Source organism: Corythoichthys intestinalis, chromosome 1 (genome assembly GCF_030265065.1).
Source record: "Corythoichthys intestinalis isolate RoL2023-P3 chromosome 1, ASM3026506v1, whole genome shotgun sequence".
NCBI lineage: Eukaryota > Metazoa > Chordata > Actinopteri > Syngnathiformes > Syngnathidae > Corythoichthys > Corythoichthys intestinalis.
Window position 1 is genome coordinate 8,217,461 of NC_080395.1, and position 20,520 is coordinate 8,237,980.

At 39.2% G+C, this 20,520-nt stretch overlaps 1 protein-coding gene across 1 annotated transcript; it reads left to right on the plus strand.

Moving 5' to 3' along the window:
• The first annotated feature begins 3,175 nt into the window (after window positions 1–3,175).
• On the plus strand, window positions 3,176–19,556 carry LOC130922886 (gastrula zinc finger protein XlCGF57.1-like). The gene is made up of 3 exons (XM_057848128.1): window positions 3,176–3,304; window positions 3,561–3,692; window positions 14,957–19,556. Exons 2-3 carry the CDS (start codon window positions 3,687–3,689, stop codon window positions 16,484–16,486), a joined length of 1,536 nt encoding a protein of 511 aa, XP_057704111.1. The 5' UTR covers window positions 3,176–3,304; window positions 3,561–3,686; the 3' UTR covers window positions 16,487–19,556.
• The last annotated feature ends 964 nt before the right edge of the window (window positions 19,557–20,520 follow it).

Here is a 20,520-nt window from a genome sequence, read left to right on the forward strand (position 1 = left end):
TTTTTATGACACTGTCAGTCAAAATGACAGACAACGAAAAAGTCTAGCGCAACCTCTGGTGCCAACTAAACATTTTTATAAATTACTATCATGACAATTGTGCTTGACGAATTGTTATTCCCATTCAATTGATATTCTGATTCAGTGTTCTAGATTGCACTCAAACAATAACCGAAATAAACTGACAAACTATTCAACCAGCATGTTTCCAAACGTAGCAGTTCAAAAATGCGTTTCCCATAATGCCTAGCATGTTTTAGCTTACTGATAGCTAGCTGAGGCAAAAATCCAAACTTTGCTATAAAAGTTTACAATCATCGGCAGCGCAATGATGCGACACCAGACGGGATTATACAGTCAAAGCTTCGACAGAACTCAACAGTTGTCATTATATACGTATTTATCGTAAAAAACTTAATAACTGGGCAGGCGTTGGGGCCAAATCGTCAACACAGTAGATGGCGGTAATGCTTCATGATAGGGGTAAACTGCCAACAAAAACAAGAAGAACTACTTCCCTCCCTACTACTAGGAGCCATGTCATCGCAGGCAGGCGCTGCCACCCAGCGGCCGGAGGGATTCTCTTCCAATTGGTCCCGATAAAAATCATAAAAACCGCACATTTTTATGCATTTATAAAACCCGCCCGGGGCAAAGAGGATACTACGTGAAAGTAGGACTTGTCCGGGCAAAAGAGGACGTTTGGTCACCTTAGACTACAATAAAGATAATATGACCCAACTCAAAAATGCATCCCTATGGCTACCCGATTGTGACGGCCTACCAAATCGCGACGGACTGCTACTGTGCTTGCGGAAACCGACGCCATTTTCTCCCGAGGGATGATGGGATAAATTGATGTGTACGTGTTGATTTAAAAAAAAAAAAAAAAAGTCCAGTAAACTTGACTTAGTATTTGAGTTGCACAGGCTACTATGAAGCACAGAAAGGTGGGCTCGGGGTGGAGTTTGTGTGAGTTCCAGTGTTGTGCCGAAAAATAGCCGCCCCGCGTGAAATGTCCCTCCAAGGGGAACGCTTTTTTATAACACTTTATTGAGCGTTTATTTTATTTACCTTATTTTATTTATTTATTGTATTATTGAGTGCCAGCACGTCACTTGTACAAACAGCTTTTTCTTACCAGTCGATGGACATGGAAACGATTTTCTTGTACCTTGAATATGTATTATTTTACTCTGCTTGAACTAATAAATGTCATACCTGTGTTATTGTCATCGGGATATGGTCGTGAAAACCTGTGGACTAATATATTTCTGTTCAAAGATGGTTATGTGGCCCAGTCCACGATTTGTTACTAAAATACAGTACTAGTATTATGTGTAATTTATTTATTTAAAACTGATTTTACAGCCGTAAATCCATTACTGTAATTCGTCCATGAAAACATTTGATGTTTTCACCTTAATAAAGTGTTATACATAAGGGTTCCCGTCAGGGGGGACATTTCACGCGGGGCGGCTATTTTTTGGCACAATACCGGCGCACGTGAGGATTGAGGGAAATGAGGTGGTGAACATCCTGGCCAAGCAATCGCTGAGAGCACCAGGCATAGAGAGGCGGGTCGTCCTGAGTAGAGGGGAAGGGAAATCCATTATTGGGGGCTACATACTAAAGACGTGGCAAGGATATTGGGAAGCACAAGAAACGGGGAGACATTTATTCTCAATACAGTCACAGGTGGGGGTGGGAAGGAGATTGGGGAGAAGCAGGAGGGAGGCGGTAGTGTTGAGTCAACTGAGGATAGGGCACACGGGGCTAAAGGATTTGTTGCATAGGATAGGAAAACACAAAGATGGGAAATGTAAACACTGTGAGGAGCATGAAACGGTTGAACACATTCTAATGGTGTGTGGGAAGTATGGGGAGCAGAGGGATCGGTTCAGAATGGTGCTGGACCAGACAAAAGACATTTGGGATTGGAAATGTTCTACAGATGAAAACGGCCAATATTCAAAAACGGCTCATAACGTTTCTCAGGGACAAAGGGCTGTTGGACAGGATACAGGAAGAGGGTAATTCATTAGTATTTAATTTGTTTGTTAGTATTTAATTCATCCATTTTTTTGGTTTGGGTTTTGTCTACACTAGGGTGACCATATTTTGATTTCTAAAAAAGAGGACACTCAGCCTGGCCTCAAGATACTTGAATTTTACTCGAAGTTCACTCAAAGATGCCTATATCACTTTAATATATTTATAGTGTGCCCCCTCACTCTGGATGGAAAATGCAGTTTAAAAAAATAATAATAATGACTTATATATATAAAAATATATATATATATATATATATATGTATATGTATGTATGTATGTATGTATGTATGTATGTATGTATGTATATATGTATGTATGTATGTATGTATGTATATATATAAAATGCAGACCCATTGAAATGTAGTCCAGTCAATACACACACACAGTAGGCTATGTGTCAACTAAACATTTTTATAAATCGCTATCAGGACAATTCTCCTTGACAAATTGTTATTCCCATTCAATTGATGTTCTCATTCAGTGTTCTAGATTGCACACAAACAAAACTGAAATAAACTGACAAACTGTTCAATCAGCATGTTTCCAAACGTAGCAGTTCAAAACTATGTTTCCCATAATGCCTAGCGTGGTTTAGCTTACTGATAGCTAGCTGAGGCAAAAATCAAACTTTGCTATGAAAGTTTACATTCATCGGCAGCGCGCCGATGCGACACCAAACGGGATTTTACAGTCAAAGCTCCGACAGTTGCCATTATATACATATTTATCATTAACAAAAAAAAAAACAGGCATTGTGGCCAAATCGTCAACTCAGTCGATGGCGGTAATGCCTCATGATAGGGGTAAACTGCCAACAAAAACAAGAAGAACTACTACTTCCCTCCATTCTAGTAGGAGCCATGTCAACTGCTGCCACCAAGCGGCCGGAGGGATTCTCTTCAAATTGGTCCCGTGAAAAATCATAAAAACCGGACATTTTTATGAATTTATAAAACCCGCCCGGACCACGAGGACACTACGTGAAAGTAGGACTTGTCCAGGCAAGAGGACGCTTGGTCACTCTAGTCTACACTCTGGGTGTGTTTCACCGGTTGTCAGGAGGGATTGCTTTTAGTCTATAACTGCCTGATCTCGTGCTAAACCGTCGGTCCAGTAGATGGCGGTAATGCCCCACGGTACCGAGGGGTAAACTGCCAATAAATAAAAAGAAGAAGAAGCGCTCTCTCTGGACCTATCCGGGCCTTTCTTTTGTGTTCTCTTCTCCCAACCAAACAAGCTCCTTCCATCGGGTAAGTACTGAAATAAGAATTTGGTGGACTAAAACGTCCGATCTGAAAGCTTGATGGAAGTCGTTTGGCTTGTTGAAGTTTTGCATGCTAACGTAACTTTGTTTTGTTTAGCTTAGCTCGCTAGCCAAGACACGTTGAACGCATTCCGATTGCTTTGACTTTATGCCGGTTGTAAATGTGTTTCAAATGGCGGGGGTCGCTCCGTTAACAGTTGTTACATATAATTGTATGAGACGCTTTTCGACTTGTCTTAAAGATGCGACAAAATAATCCTGACCGAAGGGGAACGCAATCAAAAACATCAAGCTAAAGAGCAGAGACGTCGAAGATGAGGAGAGGAAATCCAGGCCACGACGAGCAACTGTAAAACTGTAAAAAGAAAATGAGGGTAAGCTCACGACACGAGTTGTTTTATTTTTTATGCAATATCAGGCTTGCTTTGGTGTGACTGTGATCAGTGAGTGTGACTGTAGGGCCAAATTCCAATATCTGACTTTCCATACAAAGCTCACAATAGTGAAGATCTCACGATATGGCAATTAAACAATTAGGCTCGAGCGTTTACGTCACAGCAGCACGGGATCATGCGAGATTTGCGACAACGCAACCATTGCGGAAGCATCACGGGACATTTAAACTTAGCGGCAACCAAAGATGGAAAAAAGTAAGGAATACTTGCCAGTTCGATACAGAGACAAACTTGTTACCACGGCGAAGGACAGATATGTGAGCAATTTTAAGGATGTGAACAATGTTGACCCTCACGAGCAAGCCGAACACAAATGGAATAAAGATGTCGACAAGCTTCCACCACTACGCGAAATGGACATCATGCTGTATTTAGTGTTTGGTATATGTTACTACACTCATCAGCAATTCCGAAACTACAAATCGCTACAAAGCTACGAACAGTTTTGCTGGGGATGGGTGCAGGATCTTCACTTTATGACCATAGCAAACGGCAACACATCTTTCTAGCAAAGGTAGGCAATGTGTGTTTACATTAGTCTGTGACCACGGATGTACAAATCTTTTGCTGCATAAAATGTAGCCTGTGTACAAATTCTTTGCCACTCTCTCACGTCAAAATATTACAGCTTTTTCATTTAGCAACGACATGAATTATGTCTTATGAAGACAATGCACATGTATGCATGCTAGTTGTTTAGCTTTAGCAATAGCTAACAACAGGCCGACTTAGGGCGTAAAGTTACTGAAATTTGCGTAAACAAACGAAATTAACTTACCGGAGTGGAAGTGCATAGAGCAAACTCAGTGTGTAACTGGAGAATCAAACGTTATGCCCTTCCTTCTGATCGAGGCCACCCATGCCATTCTTCGACGTTTGGTAAGTTCAGATATGAGCTTTCCCTCGCCTTTTCTCCATGTAGGGATCCGGAAGAAACTCAATGGTGTTCCGTCGAGCTGTACATTCTCCTTTCTATTCGATCGGTTGTTGCAATTCTTTACCGCACAATAATTTCCAACCATTTTTAAAGAGCGACCTGTGTTGAAATGCCTCATTGCTTATGTTTCTCGCTTCCACAATGGCGATAGCGGCGGAAACCTCGCGAGTGCCACGTCATACGCTCGAGCCTAATTATTGATCCATGGGTCAGGAAATCATTCAAGGATATTCCCCAGGAAAAAAAATAACAAGCTGTTTTCATCCTTCTGCTGTGAATATCATTGAGTTCATCACTCGTAGACATTCAATCAATTTGAACAGGGAAGGTGGCAATTTCGTTTATTCACTGTCATCCCTCCCATTTTAAATGGAATGTACGTCTATGGCCATCAATGGCAGCCAGTGAGTTAACAATTTTATCTATTATCATGGCAGTGAAAGAGTTGATGAAAGGTAGGTGTCGGTAATAAAGTGTATTTACCAAATCTACAGCTAAAGGGTTCTTAAAGAGCATACGACACCAGAAAAAAAGTCTTAAATGGCATTATTATGTGAATTAGAATCATATTTTGAGACGATTCGACCATATACAACAATTTAGCAAAGCGCAGATGACGAGAAATTAGTCTTTTAATCTGCCGGTTAGCCACGCCTACAATTATAGGGCTTTAGCGTCCCCAACAGGTGGATGACGTCAGCGGTAGACTAGGCTCATCGGTTTTACTATTCAGCCCATTGAGGGGGAATTGTTCAGAACGAGGAAAACGAGACGAAGAGAGCTGCAAAATGTCATTGTTTCAGTCTCTCTACTCCCAATATTTTTACAGGATATTCTTTTTATCCAAGTATTTTCCCCAATAGCTATATAAATGGCTTGAGAAGGACCAGTCAGCCCGTCGAGGGGGAACTATTCACAATGAGGAAAACGCGACGAAGAGAGCGGCAAAATGTCATTGTTTCTGTCTCTTTACTTCAATATTTTTACAGGATATTCTTTTTATCCAAGTACTTTCCCCAATTGCTAAATAAATGGCATGGTCATGACAAATAACTTGTGCTAAATGGAATATAAAATAATACAAATCCATTTATTCAAGACGACATGGCAAAATTACTCCATAATGGTCAAAACAGTCGACTTTACCTTTACTGTCACACCTGCCGAACGATATTTTATGACACCTAAATCAGACATATGTCATTTCCCTTCCCCGGCTTCGGAGAATGTAAACAGACCAGAAGGAGTGATAGCTAGCCGACATGCTAACCCGAACCGAGGGATGTTTCAAAGTCTTCGAAGTGGAAAATCACACATAACTAGCCTGGATTATTTGACATGACGACCCGGTTGTCGAGTTTCTTTGCGGATCGGCAAACCGCCCGGCGGAGAGCAATTTACAGTTCGTTCCCTGGAGGAGGGTGGCTGGAATTGTTGTGTAGCTAACGTGCTAACAGCTAACTGCTAATGAGCGTGAGGATAGCTTTTTACATGCCTATCAATGATCAAACGTAAGTAGTCCTTTATTTAAAGGAATTTTATAGTGTTTACTTTGTAATCACTGTATTCGTATTTGACATAATACAAAACAAGATGTTTAATCACTTCCTTGTAAGTCCAATGGTCCCACAGTAAATATCCACAGTGAATGGGAACCTTTTGAAACTCCAAAAAGGCGCATACGCCTCTCCCGCATACAGAATGATTTTTCTGCAGCCGTTTGGCTGGCGTGATGCAAAAAATAAAAGTATTAATCCGCAAAATCAGCTGAATACTTCGTCCTCATACACAACAGTACACTGTAGCGTGAAGAGGACGTCTTCTACCGTACACGTCACAGCGCCCTCCTCCTCAATGCGAGACCGAAGCCGGAAGTCACTCATTTTCCTGGCGCGGGATTCAAAAAACTAAATAAATATAGCGATCGCTTCCACACACATCCAAGCGGTCCATATCATTCAGGAGCATAAAATACCGCGTGTATTATGAAATAAACATGCTTTTTCGTGTCACAAGCACTTTAAGGCCAAATTATATCGGCTCCAATAGAGCGGTGGAGCAAATCCGTTTCCATTCCATCAAATTGTTCAAATTATACCGGACGCATATGCGCTACTGATTGACTGCAGACCATATCCGACGTGCTGGTGCCACTTTACCTGTCGTGTTTTCCATGTCTCCCTCCTCCAACACACCTGAATCAAAATAATCAGGATCATTATCAGGCTTCTGGAGAGGTTGCTGATGACATAATCATTTGATTCAGGTGTTTTAGGGGAGAGAGATGTGGAAAACACGACAGGAAAAGTGGCACCGAGGTCCGGATTTAGTGAACCCCGGTTTAGTGTGTCTAGCTGCGGTAAAATGTGGTGTTTTTTTTCTCTCCCTGGCAACTGTCTGTGTTGAGAAAGAGTGTGTGTATAATGTAACATGATACGAGTCATACACATGTTTTTTATGGATAATTATTCAATTATTTTTGTTTTGATGGTAATTGTGTTGAGCTGTGGCTGAGGGTTTAGGCTCACCTAAAGGACTGCATTTATTATTATTATTATTTTTAGTTTATTTTATCATGATACCTATGTTACAGTTTGCCAATGTTTTGAAAAATAAAAATCTTGTTCAATGGAAAAAAAGTTTGTTTTTTTAGTTTTGTTTAGGTCAGTAATGTCAGTATTTGTTAGCTAGGTAAACTGCCGTGTACTGGCTAATATAATAGTACAATAATGTCGGTTCCCTACATTGTGGATATTTTCTGGCATGTTGCATGCTTGTTATTCCAAAAGTGCCAGCTGCAAAAATTGGATTTGAGGACAAAAAAGCTTGTAAACGGATTAGGGCTGCAGCTATCGAATATTTTAGTAATCGACTGAAAATTCTATCGATTAATCGAGTAATCGGATAAAACATTTTCGGATAAACAATCGGATAAAACTGCACTAAACACACTGGAGCATAGATTTCATACTATATTAACGGGACGCGGGGCTGATTAACCCTTTAACACCGAACGTGTCGGCAGCGACGCGTTTACGCATACCATCTTTGAAGCTTCGTCACGCTGTAATTACATCACCCACGTGCTGCTGGTTGGTCTCGTTTGAAAGTGTGGAAGTTGATGTCCACACCAGTTTTTATTTGAAGTCAATCGGCCAAGAAAAACGGGAGAAAATGTCATTTGAGTTTTATAGTTTTATTGCACTCATAAATATGCATTAAAACGCTGCATGGACCATGTATCCATCTCCATATTTCCATCATTTCTTGTCCTTTTTCAAAAGCGAAAGCAGCACAAAAGACTACTTATTCCGAGAGTCGTTGTGATGTCAGGAAGGACGAACCGAATGAGATCATTTTTAATAAATTTCCGAGCGAGGCGCCAACTATTGAAAGGGAGGCATGCGAAGCAAGCAGCGGCCGGTGTCGTGCCGAAAAATGCACAACACCGGTTGGTTGGAGCAAGCGACTTTGAAACGTGCAGAATGAATCTAAAACTACATTTAGCACAAGCTAATGCATTATTTCATTAACTCAAGGAAGAAGATGAGTCGTATTTGTCGTTGTTTTCCTCTGATGAATCGGCGTCTCGGCGAGTAGAAGTGACAGTCGAGCGCAAACGGGGAAAGAGTAGGCTGTGTGACGTTGTGTGTGACGCAGCTCCGTGACCTGTTCAAGAAGCAGCTTTATTGAGTCCGCAAAAAAAAAAAAAAAAAAAAAAAAAAAACTTTATTGGGTCGCATGCCTGAAAAATTTGAATTGAACTACTTGTCAATATTTTTGAAAATACTTTTTTTCAATGTTATATATATTTTTTCTTCACTATAATCTTTTCAATTTTTATGTAGATGTGTGTGCGAGAAGCTTGATTGCATGTACGTATATAATTTTGATAAGGTGATGGGTACAACACCAAACTTCACAAAGAGATATCTTCCTAACCCTTTTTGTGTTAGATGATATGTATAAAAAAAATTCTCACTATTTTGCACACTATATAGACTGTTTTGACCATAGTATGTGTAAAGGCCAAAAACGCCTATGACCGCACCTGCTGTTTGTGTTGAATTGTCAAACATAAAACTATTCGATCTTGTTTTTTTCTATTGAATGTTTATCCTAACAAGTTGAATAAATATTATCAAGCTTCAAAACCGTTGGTCGAGCATGTTTGGTTGTCAATGGGACGTCAACAATTACAAATTTTGAAAAAAGATTTGGGGATTTTTTTTGTCTTTTTGGGTCAAAAATGTGGATTATAATTGGTCAGTGAAGAAAACAACAGTTTAGACATGAAGTTCAAGGTGTCCTGAAAAAAGGGACCCAATTTGGCCATTGTAAACAATTTTTTCTTTGAAATATAAAGGCAACATCAAATGCATGCAAATTCGGCCAAAATAGGCTTAGGTGTTAAAGGGTTAATAGGGTCCTGCATTGTTGGCGTGGCCGTCAAAGCTGACTGAGTGGAGTCACAAAGCTTTTTTTGTTGAAAATTCTTTTGAATAAATGCTTAAATCCCTGATTTTTTTTATAGATATGGATGTAAAAGAGTCTCGGTTCTTGGTTAAAAGCAACAACAAAAAAACGTGCAAGTAGCATTTATTTTACGTAAATATTGCGAACTATGAGGCCAGTCTGTAAGGAAATTGGCAGACGCCATCTTTAAAGTGTATGTCAACCCCTGGGGAAATGTTAATATTCCATCATTTATCCATAAACGCATGCCTTTTGTATTCATATCATGCCACTTCATGTAATTACACACAAGAAAATGAGAGAAATTTGGATCGATTGACAAGCTAAAACGACCGGGGCCCGAGATCTGGCAGATTGTGTGCGTGACGTCATTACAAGTGAAGAGAGAGCCACCGGCCACTGGGGGGGCAGCGCCTTTCAGCATCAATATAATTCCTTCTAGTGAGGGTAGAATTAGGGGTGTTTTGAGCTGTTTATGCTGTTGCATTGTGTTCATCCTGCTCTGCACATATTCCAGGTTCCCTCATGAAGAAACACCCCTCGTTGTCAATAAAAGAGAATTCAGAATTGACAGTGAGGGGTGTTTATTCAACAAGAAAAAGGCTCAGTAATTTAATACTGAATGGTGACGATGATGGCAGACAATTTCGTTTCTAGTTCCAGCGAAGAATCCGACGTAGAAGGACGTAACGAATGTTCATCTAATGGTGATGAGGAGAGTTACGAAGCTTTAATTGGTGTTTTTGGTTACCAATTTGAGCCCAACGAACGCCAATGCAGCGTAATGAAATGAGGGGAGGGCAGCGATGACACTGATTAAACATCATCAGCAGATCGTGTGGGAAACACCGAATGGTTTGTTTTGCATTTCTTTTTGTGAAGCTGATACAACGTGACCGCAAAATAATGTATAGAATAATTATCATTTATTGCGCTATCATAGCTTTTCGCTCTGCCAACAGACACAAATATGAATGGGATTAGAGGATTTGTTCTATATATTTTACGAGCGAGAATTTATACATGTTTCCAGGCCTGTATCCAATGCGTGATGTTTTTTTTATTATAGAAGAGTACTCACTCTGGCCATTTCCAGCTTAGCAACTACCCTCCTTTGCTTTCCCTGGGATGGTGAGGTGTTCTCATCAGTGGCAGTCTTCGTCCTCTTTCTTCGTGTCTTGGGACATTTAGGTGGCTGCGCGTGTATGGTGGGAACCGCATCTGCTTTGAGCAAAACCCGATTTCACTTGTCCATAGTTCGAGAAGCTTTCAGGTGGAAAATGTGCACCACACAAAACCGTGCCGGAGGCTGGGTCTGGAAAATTAGCCCTCTTTGCACGGACGAACTTTACCCACTGTCTGCATAGTCCAGCTTTTTTTTCCGCGTTCGGGAACTCATGGATACTATATTCCGATAAATAGCTATTTGTACACCACATAGCAGAGCAGTTTTGAACCATTTTAGTGATGTTTTGGTCAAACAAACCCGAACGCTACTCTCTCGTCGATAAAAAACAATGGCACCTGGCTCCGCCTCGACTTTCATTCACTTGTAGTGACGTCGCCGCCCCATTCGGCTGTTTCCGGAACACTTTCGGAAATGTTCGTCATTTTCGATCTATTTTCGATAATTGCTCATTAATGTGATTTATTTTTTTGTTAACTTTATTAATATTTGTTACCTTGGCACATAACGGTTCTATTGATGTCTCGCACCCCCTTTGCGTTTTCATACTCTTTAAACAAAGAGCTTTTTCCGTTAAATTCGTGTGAATACATGCTTAAATGCCTGAATTCCTTATAGATATGGCGGAAAACAGAGAAACTGCGGCGCTGTCATAAATTGCCGTATTTCGAGCATGTCGTCGGAGGTAGAAGCAAATGGCAAGTCAAATTTTACGTCGGATGTCGAAAAGATCGAGTGTTGACGAGATCGTATGTCGAGGTACCACTGTGTGTGTGTCAGTGTGTGTATATATATATATATATATATATATATATATATATATATATATTAGGGCTGTCAAAATTATCGCGTTAACGGGCGTTAATTAATTTTTTAAATTAATCACGTTAAAATATTTGACGCAATTAACGCACTAGGCCCGCTCAGACAGATTTAAATGTCAGTACAGTGAAAGGCCAACTTGTTAATTGTGTTTTATGGAGTTTTTCCGCCCTCTGCTGGCGCTTGGGTGTGACTTGCATGTTATTTGGCGTAATGTCGCCCTCTGCTGGCGATTCAGTGCAGCTGATTATTTGGGTTTCGGCGCACTTTTCTGACGTGATTATATGTCAACGCGAACTGACAGAATAGACAGTGCTATTCAGACCAGCTAACGTCCGCATCCAGTATTCAGTGGCAGTTCTCATAGCCCCATCACACTGTTTGTGTCAATACATGCATCGCTTGTGAGTTATATTTCTCCTTTGTTTATATTCATGAGCATTAGATAGTTATTGATGATGTGTATTTGAATTTGTTCACATATATGGTGAAATGCAGTTACATTGTTAGATGCTTGTGAGCTAATTGGCTAGTGCTACTGCTCAAATGGACACGTGTGTGTACATTTTATGTTATTTTGTGATTTATGCAAGTTATTGACACATTGCCTTGTTATTTTCAGTTTTACAAAAATACAAGAAACAAAAAGAGATGACTTCAGTAAAGCCCATGCAACTTTGCCACACCGTCTGATTTCTTTTTGGAACTTATGTTCGCTATCTGTCAATTTGTGTACTCACACACATTGAGGACAGAATAGGGCTACTAGTTTATTTTTTGATTGAAAATTTTACAAATTTTATTAAAACGAAAACATTAAGAGGCGTTTTAATATAACATTTCTATACCTTTTACTAATATTCATCTTTTAAGAACTACAAGTCTTTCTATCCATGGATCACTTTAACAGAATGTTAATAATGTTAATGCCATCTTGTTGATTTATTGTTATAAAAAACAAATACAGTCCTTATGTACCGCATGTTGAATGTATATATCCATCTTGTCTTATCTTTCCATTCCAACAATAATTTACAGAAAAATATGGCATATTTTATAGATGGTTTGAATTGCGATTAATTGCGATTAATTTTTAAGCTATAATTAACTCGATTAAAATTTTTAATCGTTTGACCTAATATATATATATATATATATATATTATATATATATATATATATATATATATATATATATATATATATATATATATATTAGGGCTGCAGCTATCGAATATTTTAGTAGTCGAATAATCGATGGACTAGTTAGTTCAAATAATCGGATAAGGAAGATGAAAAATGTAAATACCTGAGCTGAGCCTCAAACGGTATAAATTTATTTTTAAAAATTAGGATCTATGTATGGAAGTTTGGCGAACTTCCCTTAAGCCACACTCCATCACGTTTGCTTGTAGTGTTAGCCACTAGTGTTAGCCACAGGGCTCTTGTTTGTTTGGCTTCCTGATAACCACGTGACTCCATACGTAAGCACACTTTCTGCTTTCTTAAAGGGGAATGAACATTGCCGAACAACACAGAGTCAAAGTGGGATGAAAAGACTATATTTTCTTGTTTTATTAAATTACCGAATTTACCATCATGGTCAAAATTACGTCGGCCATCGTGAAGAATTTCGGTGCCGGTAAATTTTTGGTTTACCGCCCTGCTCTATTACAGCGCCACTTTAATGAAACGAATACCCGTGGCAACAAAATTTAATTCGAATATTTTTTTCTAATCGAATACTCAAGTTAATCGATGAATCGTTGCAGCACTAATATATATGTATATATAGAGCTGTGGTAGGAAATTTGGCGCAAATTTACCTTTTCGGTTTTCGATGAAAAGACCCAAAGTTTACCGCCGATTAGTGTGAAGAACCATAGTCCTCTTCTGATGTCGCAATCCAAACACTGCGAGATGCAACGTTGCTTCTCTTCTCGCGTCACATCGAATACAATGCCCGTGTGTGAGTGAGTCGTAGTTTAATCAAGCGAGCAGTAAACAAATATGGTAGTATTTCAATGCATGCATGTGCATTTGCTGTGGTTTAGTACAATAATTTTATGGCACGACCACTTCTTTTCATCACTTTTTTTCCATGACTTCCACACCACACCCACTCTGCCAGCTGCTGTTTAATCCGTCCGGGAGCAATTTTGCTCTGCTTTGTCGCCGCTAGGACTTGGCCCACTCGCCTGGCTCTCAATCGATTCCACTTGTTGCACGAGAAAACCGCGAATCTTATCATCTTATATGTGTGAGCGGCTATTAGAATTGTAAATACGTTAGCATATGTAGCATTTTAGCTAGCATACTTCTGTGAGGCAAATTAGGGTAATCTGCTAAATTTACATATTGATCAGACAAGATGGACGTTTGAATGCCATTTTTTTGGTTTTTTTATCGGTAAAAATTATCGCAATATTTGAACGTAACTTCTATTATATTACTATACACAATAAATACAAACTTTTTTATCATCTCTTTACTTTCCAGGAATGTAAAAAATAAACATTTGTCTTAAGACCACTCAACATTTGTCGAAATTAAACAGAACTGAAAAAATGTCTTAGTGAGGTTATAACAAACGTAGATAATAATGGAGCCTTCCTACAGGTATAAAACTACTGCTTTTTTCCACAAGCACAGCAAAACCCAACAAAAAATGAAAACTTTTTACCTCGATTATGATAGTGTATGATTATGTGAAAAATTTCTATACGCTGCAAATAAAATATTCTTTAATTAAAATAATGTAAGAATATAATTGTATGAAAAAGTATATGAACTTTTTGGAATTTCTCACATTTTTGCATAAAATCACCATTAAATGTGATGTATGTCCGAATCGCGCAGATGAAAAAAGTCTGCTTTAACTCAAACAGCCCAAGCATTTATAGGTTTTCATATTTTAAAGAGGATCGCATGCAAACAATGACAGAAGGGGGAAAATAAGTGAACCTTCTACCTAAGGAGACCTAAAGAGCAATTGAAACCAATTTTGACCAAACAATTTAAGTCAGGTGTGTGCCCAATCACTAATGATTGGTTTAAAGCTGCCCTGCCTACTATAAAACGCACACCTGGTTAGAATTGTCTTGATTAGAAGCATGGTCTGATATGCAACATAGCTCGGTCAAAAGAGCTGTCTGAAGAGCTCCAATCAAGGATTGTTGATCTGTAGAATTATGGGAAAGGATACAAAACTACCTCTAAAAGTCTGGCTGTTTATCAATCAACAGTCAAGTGTACAAATGGAGAGAGTTTGGCGCTGATTGTTAAAAATAGGTTTCACTTGCTCTTTAGGTCTCCTCAGGCAGGGTTCGCTTATTTTTCCGCCTTCTGTCACTGTTTGCATACTAGCCTCATAAAAATATGAAAACCTGTAAGTGTTTGGGTGGTTTTGGTTAAAGCAGACTCTGTTTATTCATCTGTGTGATTTTGACAAAGATCAGAACACATTTGATGGGGATTTTATGCAGGGATGTGGGAAATTCCAAAAGGTTGATGCTTTTTCACACCACTGTACATTTTCAATAAATGCAAGTCCTCAGCCGATCACACGTGCATTTGAAGGGGAAAAATGGACTGGCACATTCAGCAAGTGAAAAGAGGTTAGCCACTGAACCCTTTATATTTTGGCTGCCAGTCTGAACAAGGCCTTAGTGTCGGTAAAAAAAAAAAACAATATGAAAACCATGGCAGGAGACCGAGTAAAGCTTGACTTTAGCAAATCGTGTTTTTTTTTTCCCTTTTCCAGTATCCCGCAGACGTCACTATTATAGAGCTTCACCCTCAGAAGCACGATCCCCTCCACGTTAAACAGAAGGAGTCGGAGATGCCGTACATTAAACAGGAGGAGAAGCCAGAGACCCCCAGCATTAAAGAAGAAGAAGAAGAACAGGAAGATCAAATCACAACGTGTCCAATGACTGTCAGTGTGAAAAGTGAAGAAGATGAAGGTCCAATCGAAAAGAGCGGAGCAGCGAAACCTTCAAGCGACGGCTCATTTCAACACCCGACAACAAAAGGAGAGGGACAATCGCAACATGACTCTTTGTTAGCGCCGCTCTCACACAGTGACGACGTAACTTCACACTCTTCTGATTTTAACACTGATGAGGAGGATAAAAACTTTGACCAAAATGCTATAAAATCCTTAAACAATTCCTCATTGAAAAGAGGCACAAAGGCGGTTTGGAGACCTTTTACCTGCTCACTTTGTTATAAATTATTTTCTCTGAAACATCACCTAAAAAGACACATGTATACACACACTGGAGAAAAGCCTTTTGGCTGCACACTTTGTAGTAAACAATTCGCTGACAAAGGAAGTTTAAACATACACACATTGACACACACTGGAGAAAAGCCTTTTCCATGCTCGGTTTGTGAAAAAAAATATTCTAGGAAAAATCAATTACAGAGACACATGTATACACACACAGGGGAGAAGCCTTTTCTCTGCGCAAGTTGTGGTAAAAGATTCATCGAGAAAAGAGATTTAAACAATCACACACTCACACACACTGGAGAGAAGCCTTTTCTCTGCTCAGTTTGCAATAAAAGATTCTCTCAGAAAGTACTACTAAACCGTCACACAAAATTACACACTGGAGAGAAGCCCTTTCCCTGCTCAGTTTGTGATAAAAGATACTTCAGAAAATCACATTTAATCAGTCACACAAGAACACATACTAGAGAGCTTTTTCAATGCACATCTTGTGGTAAACAATTCACTAGTATTGGCTGTTTAAAGAAACACACAAGGAAACACACTGGAGAGAAGCCTTTTGTCTGCTCAGTTTGTGATAAAAGATACTTCACTAAGTCACATTTAATCACTCACACAAGAACACACACTGGAGAGAAGCCTTTTCAATGCACATCTTGTGGTAAACAATTCACTGAGAAGGCATCTTTAAACAAACACACAAAGAGACACATTGGAGAAAAGCCTTTTGTCTGCACATCTTGTGGTAAACGATTCACTGAGAAGGCACATTTAAACAGACACACACTCACGCACACGGGAGAAAAGCCTTTTGTCTGCACAAGTTGTGGTAAAAGATTTTGTACGAAGCATGAGTTAACAATACACACGCGTACACACACTGGAGAGAAGCCTTTTTCCTGCTCTCGCTGTGATAAAAGATTTTGTACGAAGCTTGAGTTAACAAGACACACGCGTACACACACTGGAGAGAAGCCTTTTTCCTGCTCTCGTTGCTATAAAAGATTTTGTTCGGAGCAAAGGTTAACAAAACACATACGTACACACACCGGGTGAAAAGGCTTTTCTCTGCACACTTTGTGGTAAAAGATTTACCCGGAAGGGAGATTAAACAATCACTCAAAAAGACGCACCTAATTTACTTACGGCTTACTGCTTTTCAAAATTTGAATTCTGATTGTCAACAATACTTTGATGCTTCCCTTCTTTTGTTTTTTTGTCCAATTTCCTAGCTTTATCTATCTTTATCACATTATACAGGGATGGAGACCGAAATATATATATATGTATGTATATATATATATATATATATATTTACAGTCTATGTATGGCGGAAAACACTCAGGTGACTTGAAGTTCTGCTCTGAGACCCCCATTTGGCCAAATTTAAAAATTGTCCTATATGCATGTGTGATACATCATTGGAAAGCTTAAAGTGATCCTCTGATTTAAATACATGTAGGCTCTAATAAACCACAATTGTTCTCTTGTACTAAAATATGTTGTTAGAAACACATAAAATGTTAAATCAATGGCAATATTTTATAATATTTAGTCCATATTTTGACCGTTAGTTGGCGCCATGGTTTGCGGGCTCTCAGTGATGACGTAATGGGTATCTTTCCGAATGTGTAGCGTGTTCAAAAATTGCTTATTGCTGCCTAAACTCGCGAAGTAAAATGCCGCGATGTGCTGCTTTTGGATGCAATTTCCAGTCAAATGGAAATAAAGGGAGTGAAGTGAGTGGTCAAGGTGGAATTATTATTTTTAGTGAATAAATGTGCATAAGTGGACGCTTCTCCCCCTTTTTGGTCCCTGTATGCATGTATCCTACCCACCACGCGTTACATCTGGCGCCCGAACATTTTTCCTGGATCCTCAGTCAAGTAAGGGTCCCATCGCGTCTGCAATAATGGTTTTGGATCTGTCCATTTATTTTTATTCGTCGGTCCCACAGCGGCTTTCGGATCCGTCTATTTTGTGGAATCGACGGCCTAACGGCTGCGATATTACCATGGGATCGGTCTAATTCCTGGATCTTTGAGTGAATAATAAACGCGGATTTGGATTACTATTGCTATCTTTTTTGTTGACTATTCTTCGTGGGAGTTTTCCACAAATCATACTAAATAATTAAAGCACAATGGCACGCTAGTGTGACGACAGTGACTCTGACGTGGACCTTACAACAATGTTGGAGTTCGTCAGGGAATGCGTGTTTGTGTACTGCTGAGCTCCCGAGTGAAGAGTGGTCAAGGTGGAAATATTATTTTTTGTGAATAAATGTGCATAACTGGAAGCCACTCCTCTTTCTGGTACTTTTATACACGTATCCTAGCTACCACGCGTTACAATGTACAAGACATGGATTACACAAGGTGTGCTCTTTGGCCTGTACTGTATGTAAAGCACACGACAGCTCTGGATGCTAACAATCTACATAATTGGGAAAACGTTTGAAAATGCAATATGCTTACCTTGAATATCTGCTAGTAAAACCGGAGTTCCCGAATCCCAACAGCATGCACTCTCGCTCCCAACTGGGGTTCCCAACAGGACTCTCTCGCATCACCAGTTTTGCGACCGACAGTGCTGTCCTGCTCTTCACTATTCACATCTGGTTCAAATAGGAAGGGTAGAACTGACGACATGTTGGGAAAGCTAACGAGTGACAAGCTGGAATTTCGGCATTCGGGGCCAGTGACGTCACGCACTGCGATGTAACAAGAATGGCGACCTATCACTTAAAATAATTTTACAAACTTTATTCAAACCAAAACATTAAGAGGGGTTTTAAAATCAAATTATTATAACTCATACTAACATTTATGTTTTAAGAATTGTCTTAAAAATAGAGGATCCCTTTAAAATCCTAATTTTCTGTGGGAAGAAAAATTTTGAACTGGAGGGTACTTTAAAAAATTTTTTTTTTTAAACTGCAAAACCCTAATGGGAGGCGAGAGCAGAATTAAAGACGCCACGATTTTAACGAGATATTATCGCGGACTTACCTCGTTTCAATCCAAAAACTATGCAGCATGTAACACCGAGTGTCAAGACAGCTGTGAATGGCCACAGCCGGATTTTATTGGATTTTATGGGTGAAATGTGATTTAACGAAGGTCGCGATGTAGAAATCGCAGACTAGAGGGAGTGGTCGAGATTTTCTTTGTCATACATTTACGTTATTTTTCAATTTTTCTTTGTTTGGATCGAATATTTATCATCTAAAATATTGGGGAAAATGCGACCGTAACGAAAAAAATACAATTAAGCGATAGTTATGAGGTTGATATCCGTGACTTTTCTACAGACGCCAAATTTTTAATTGTGACGTCATTTGTTTAAAAGTTTAAAAAAATGCAAGGGAATAATTTTTTAAAGTCGTTTTTTTTTTTTTTTTTTTTTTTATGAAATATTAGACATCAATTAATATTTCAAAGGAAAAAATGGCAGACATTTCGAATAATAAATACGATTACTTCTTTTTATGGCTAGGTTGAAACAAAAGCGGTTGCGCGACATCTGTGAACGGGGGTTTCCAGGGTAAAACAGACTAATTAAAAATAGTTTGGGGGCTTATTACGCCATGAATCTGCTATGGCAGCATATAGACATATTGTTCTATCAAACACAACAGTTCTCTTGGCTTAAAATACAGCAGTTTATTTTAAAGAGGGGTGCAAGAGCAGAAACTGCTTTTTCAACCTTGTCTGTGTTTTCTGCCATATATATATATATATATATTTTTTTTTCTCAGCATGTTGTTCACTATTGTGTTTTCATTAAAAATTGCCTTTCAAGTTGACATATCTGTTCTATTTGTTGGATTTTATCAAGTAAGTTCCCCCCAAAATGAGACTTGTACTCCGGTGCGACTTATGTTTTTTTTTCCCTCTTCATTGCGCATTTTTGGGCTGGTGCGACTTATACTCAGGTGTGACTTATAGTCCGATAAATACGGTAAGTATTTTCAGTCATAAGACTAAGACAAAAATTAAAAAGGCTGACAAAAACAAACACTGGGCCGAACCGTTTTTGGCAAAAACTGAATTCAACTTTTATACTTATTAGCTTCCTGTAGTTTTTCATGTGTAAATGATGTGATTTGGACCAAAACTGTGAGACGAGTTGCGTTTTGAATTTTTTTTTCAAAACCGCGTTTTTGAGAAAGGGGTCGTTTTGGGGTTTCAAACGAAAGAGCCTGCGTTGTGCAAGAATTCCAGTCATTTCGGTGTTTGAACAGTCAGTGTCCATTGATCAAATCGTTTTGGCTAGGTGGCGTACTGAAGTAACAGTAACAGTTTAGATGGTAGCTTTTGCATTTCTTGCAAAGCTACCGTCAATGAAGAATAGACATTAATTTGTAAAATATAACGGCTCGGTTACCTCAGCGTAACCGAGGCGGTTACACATTGGGGACCTGATAGGTAGGATAGGTGTGCAATAATATATTAATTCATGTTGTTTGTGTCATGGTTTGTGTTTGGTTCTGTGCCCTTGTGTCTTGTCCATGTGATTACCCATTGATTTCACCTGTGGTGGCTTGCTCCTTATGTATTGACCAATCTGCCGCCTCTTGTATCACCCACCTGTGTCTCATTGTTACCCCTTGCCTGTATTTAAGATCCCCATGTGCTGTCTTATTTTATTGCGTCATTGTCAATTCCTGCGTCATAGCCCTCGTGTTCAAGTACCTGAGCCGCCATCCAAGCAGCTAATAAAGTTGTATTATATTCTAGAGAGACTTCACACTCCAGATGATATCAGAGATGCTTTACCATGTCTCCCTTTTGTGAAACTAACACAACAAAAAAAGATGTACAATCAATGATACTGCTGCAAGTAACAAAAAGCTATCTGCATACGGAAACACATTTGCCTTGCATAAGATAGTGCGGAATTCAAAGTACAAAACACATTCTCTATCAAAAATGTGACTTCAGGACAACTGGCAAAGTGAACTTTAAAAAAAATATCCTTGACCCAATTCAAAAATGGGTCCCGATGGGAATTGTCTGTCACTACCCGATCGTGACGGCCTACCGGATCGTGACGGACTGCTACTGCGCTTGTGCAAACCGACGCCA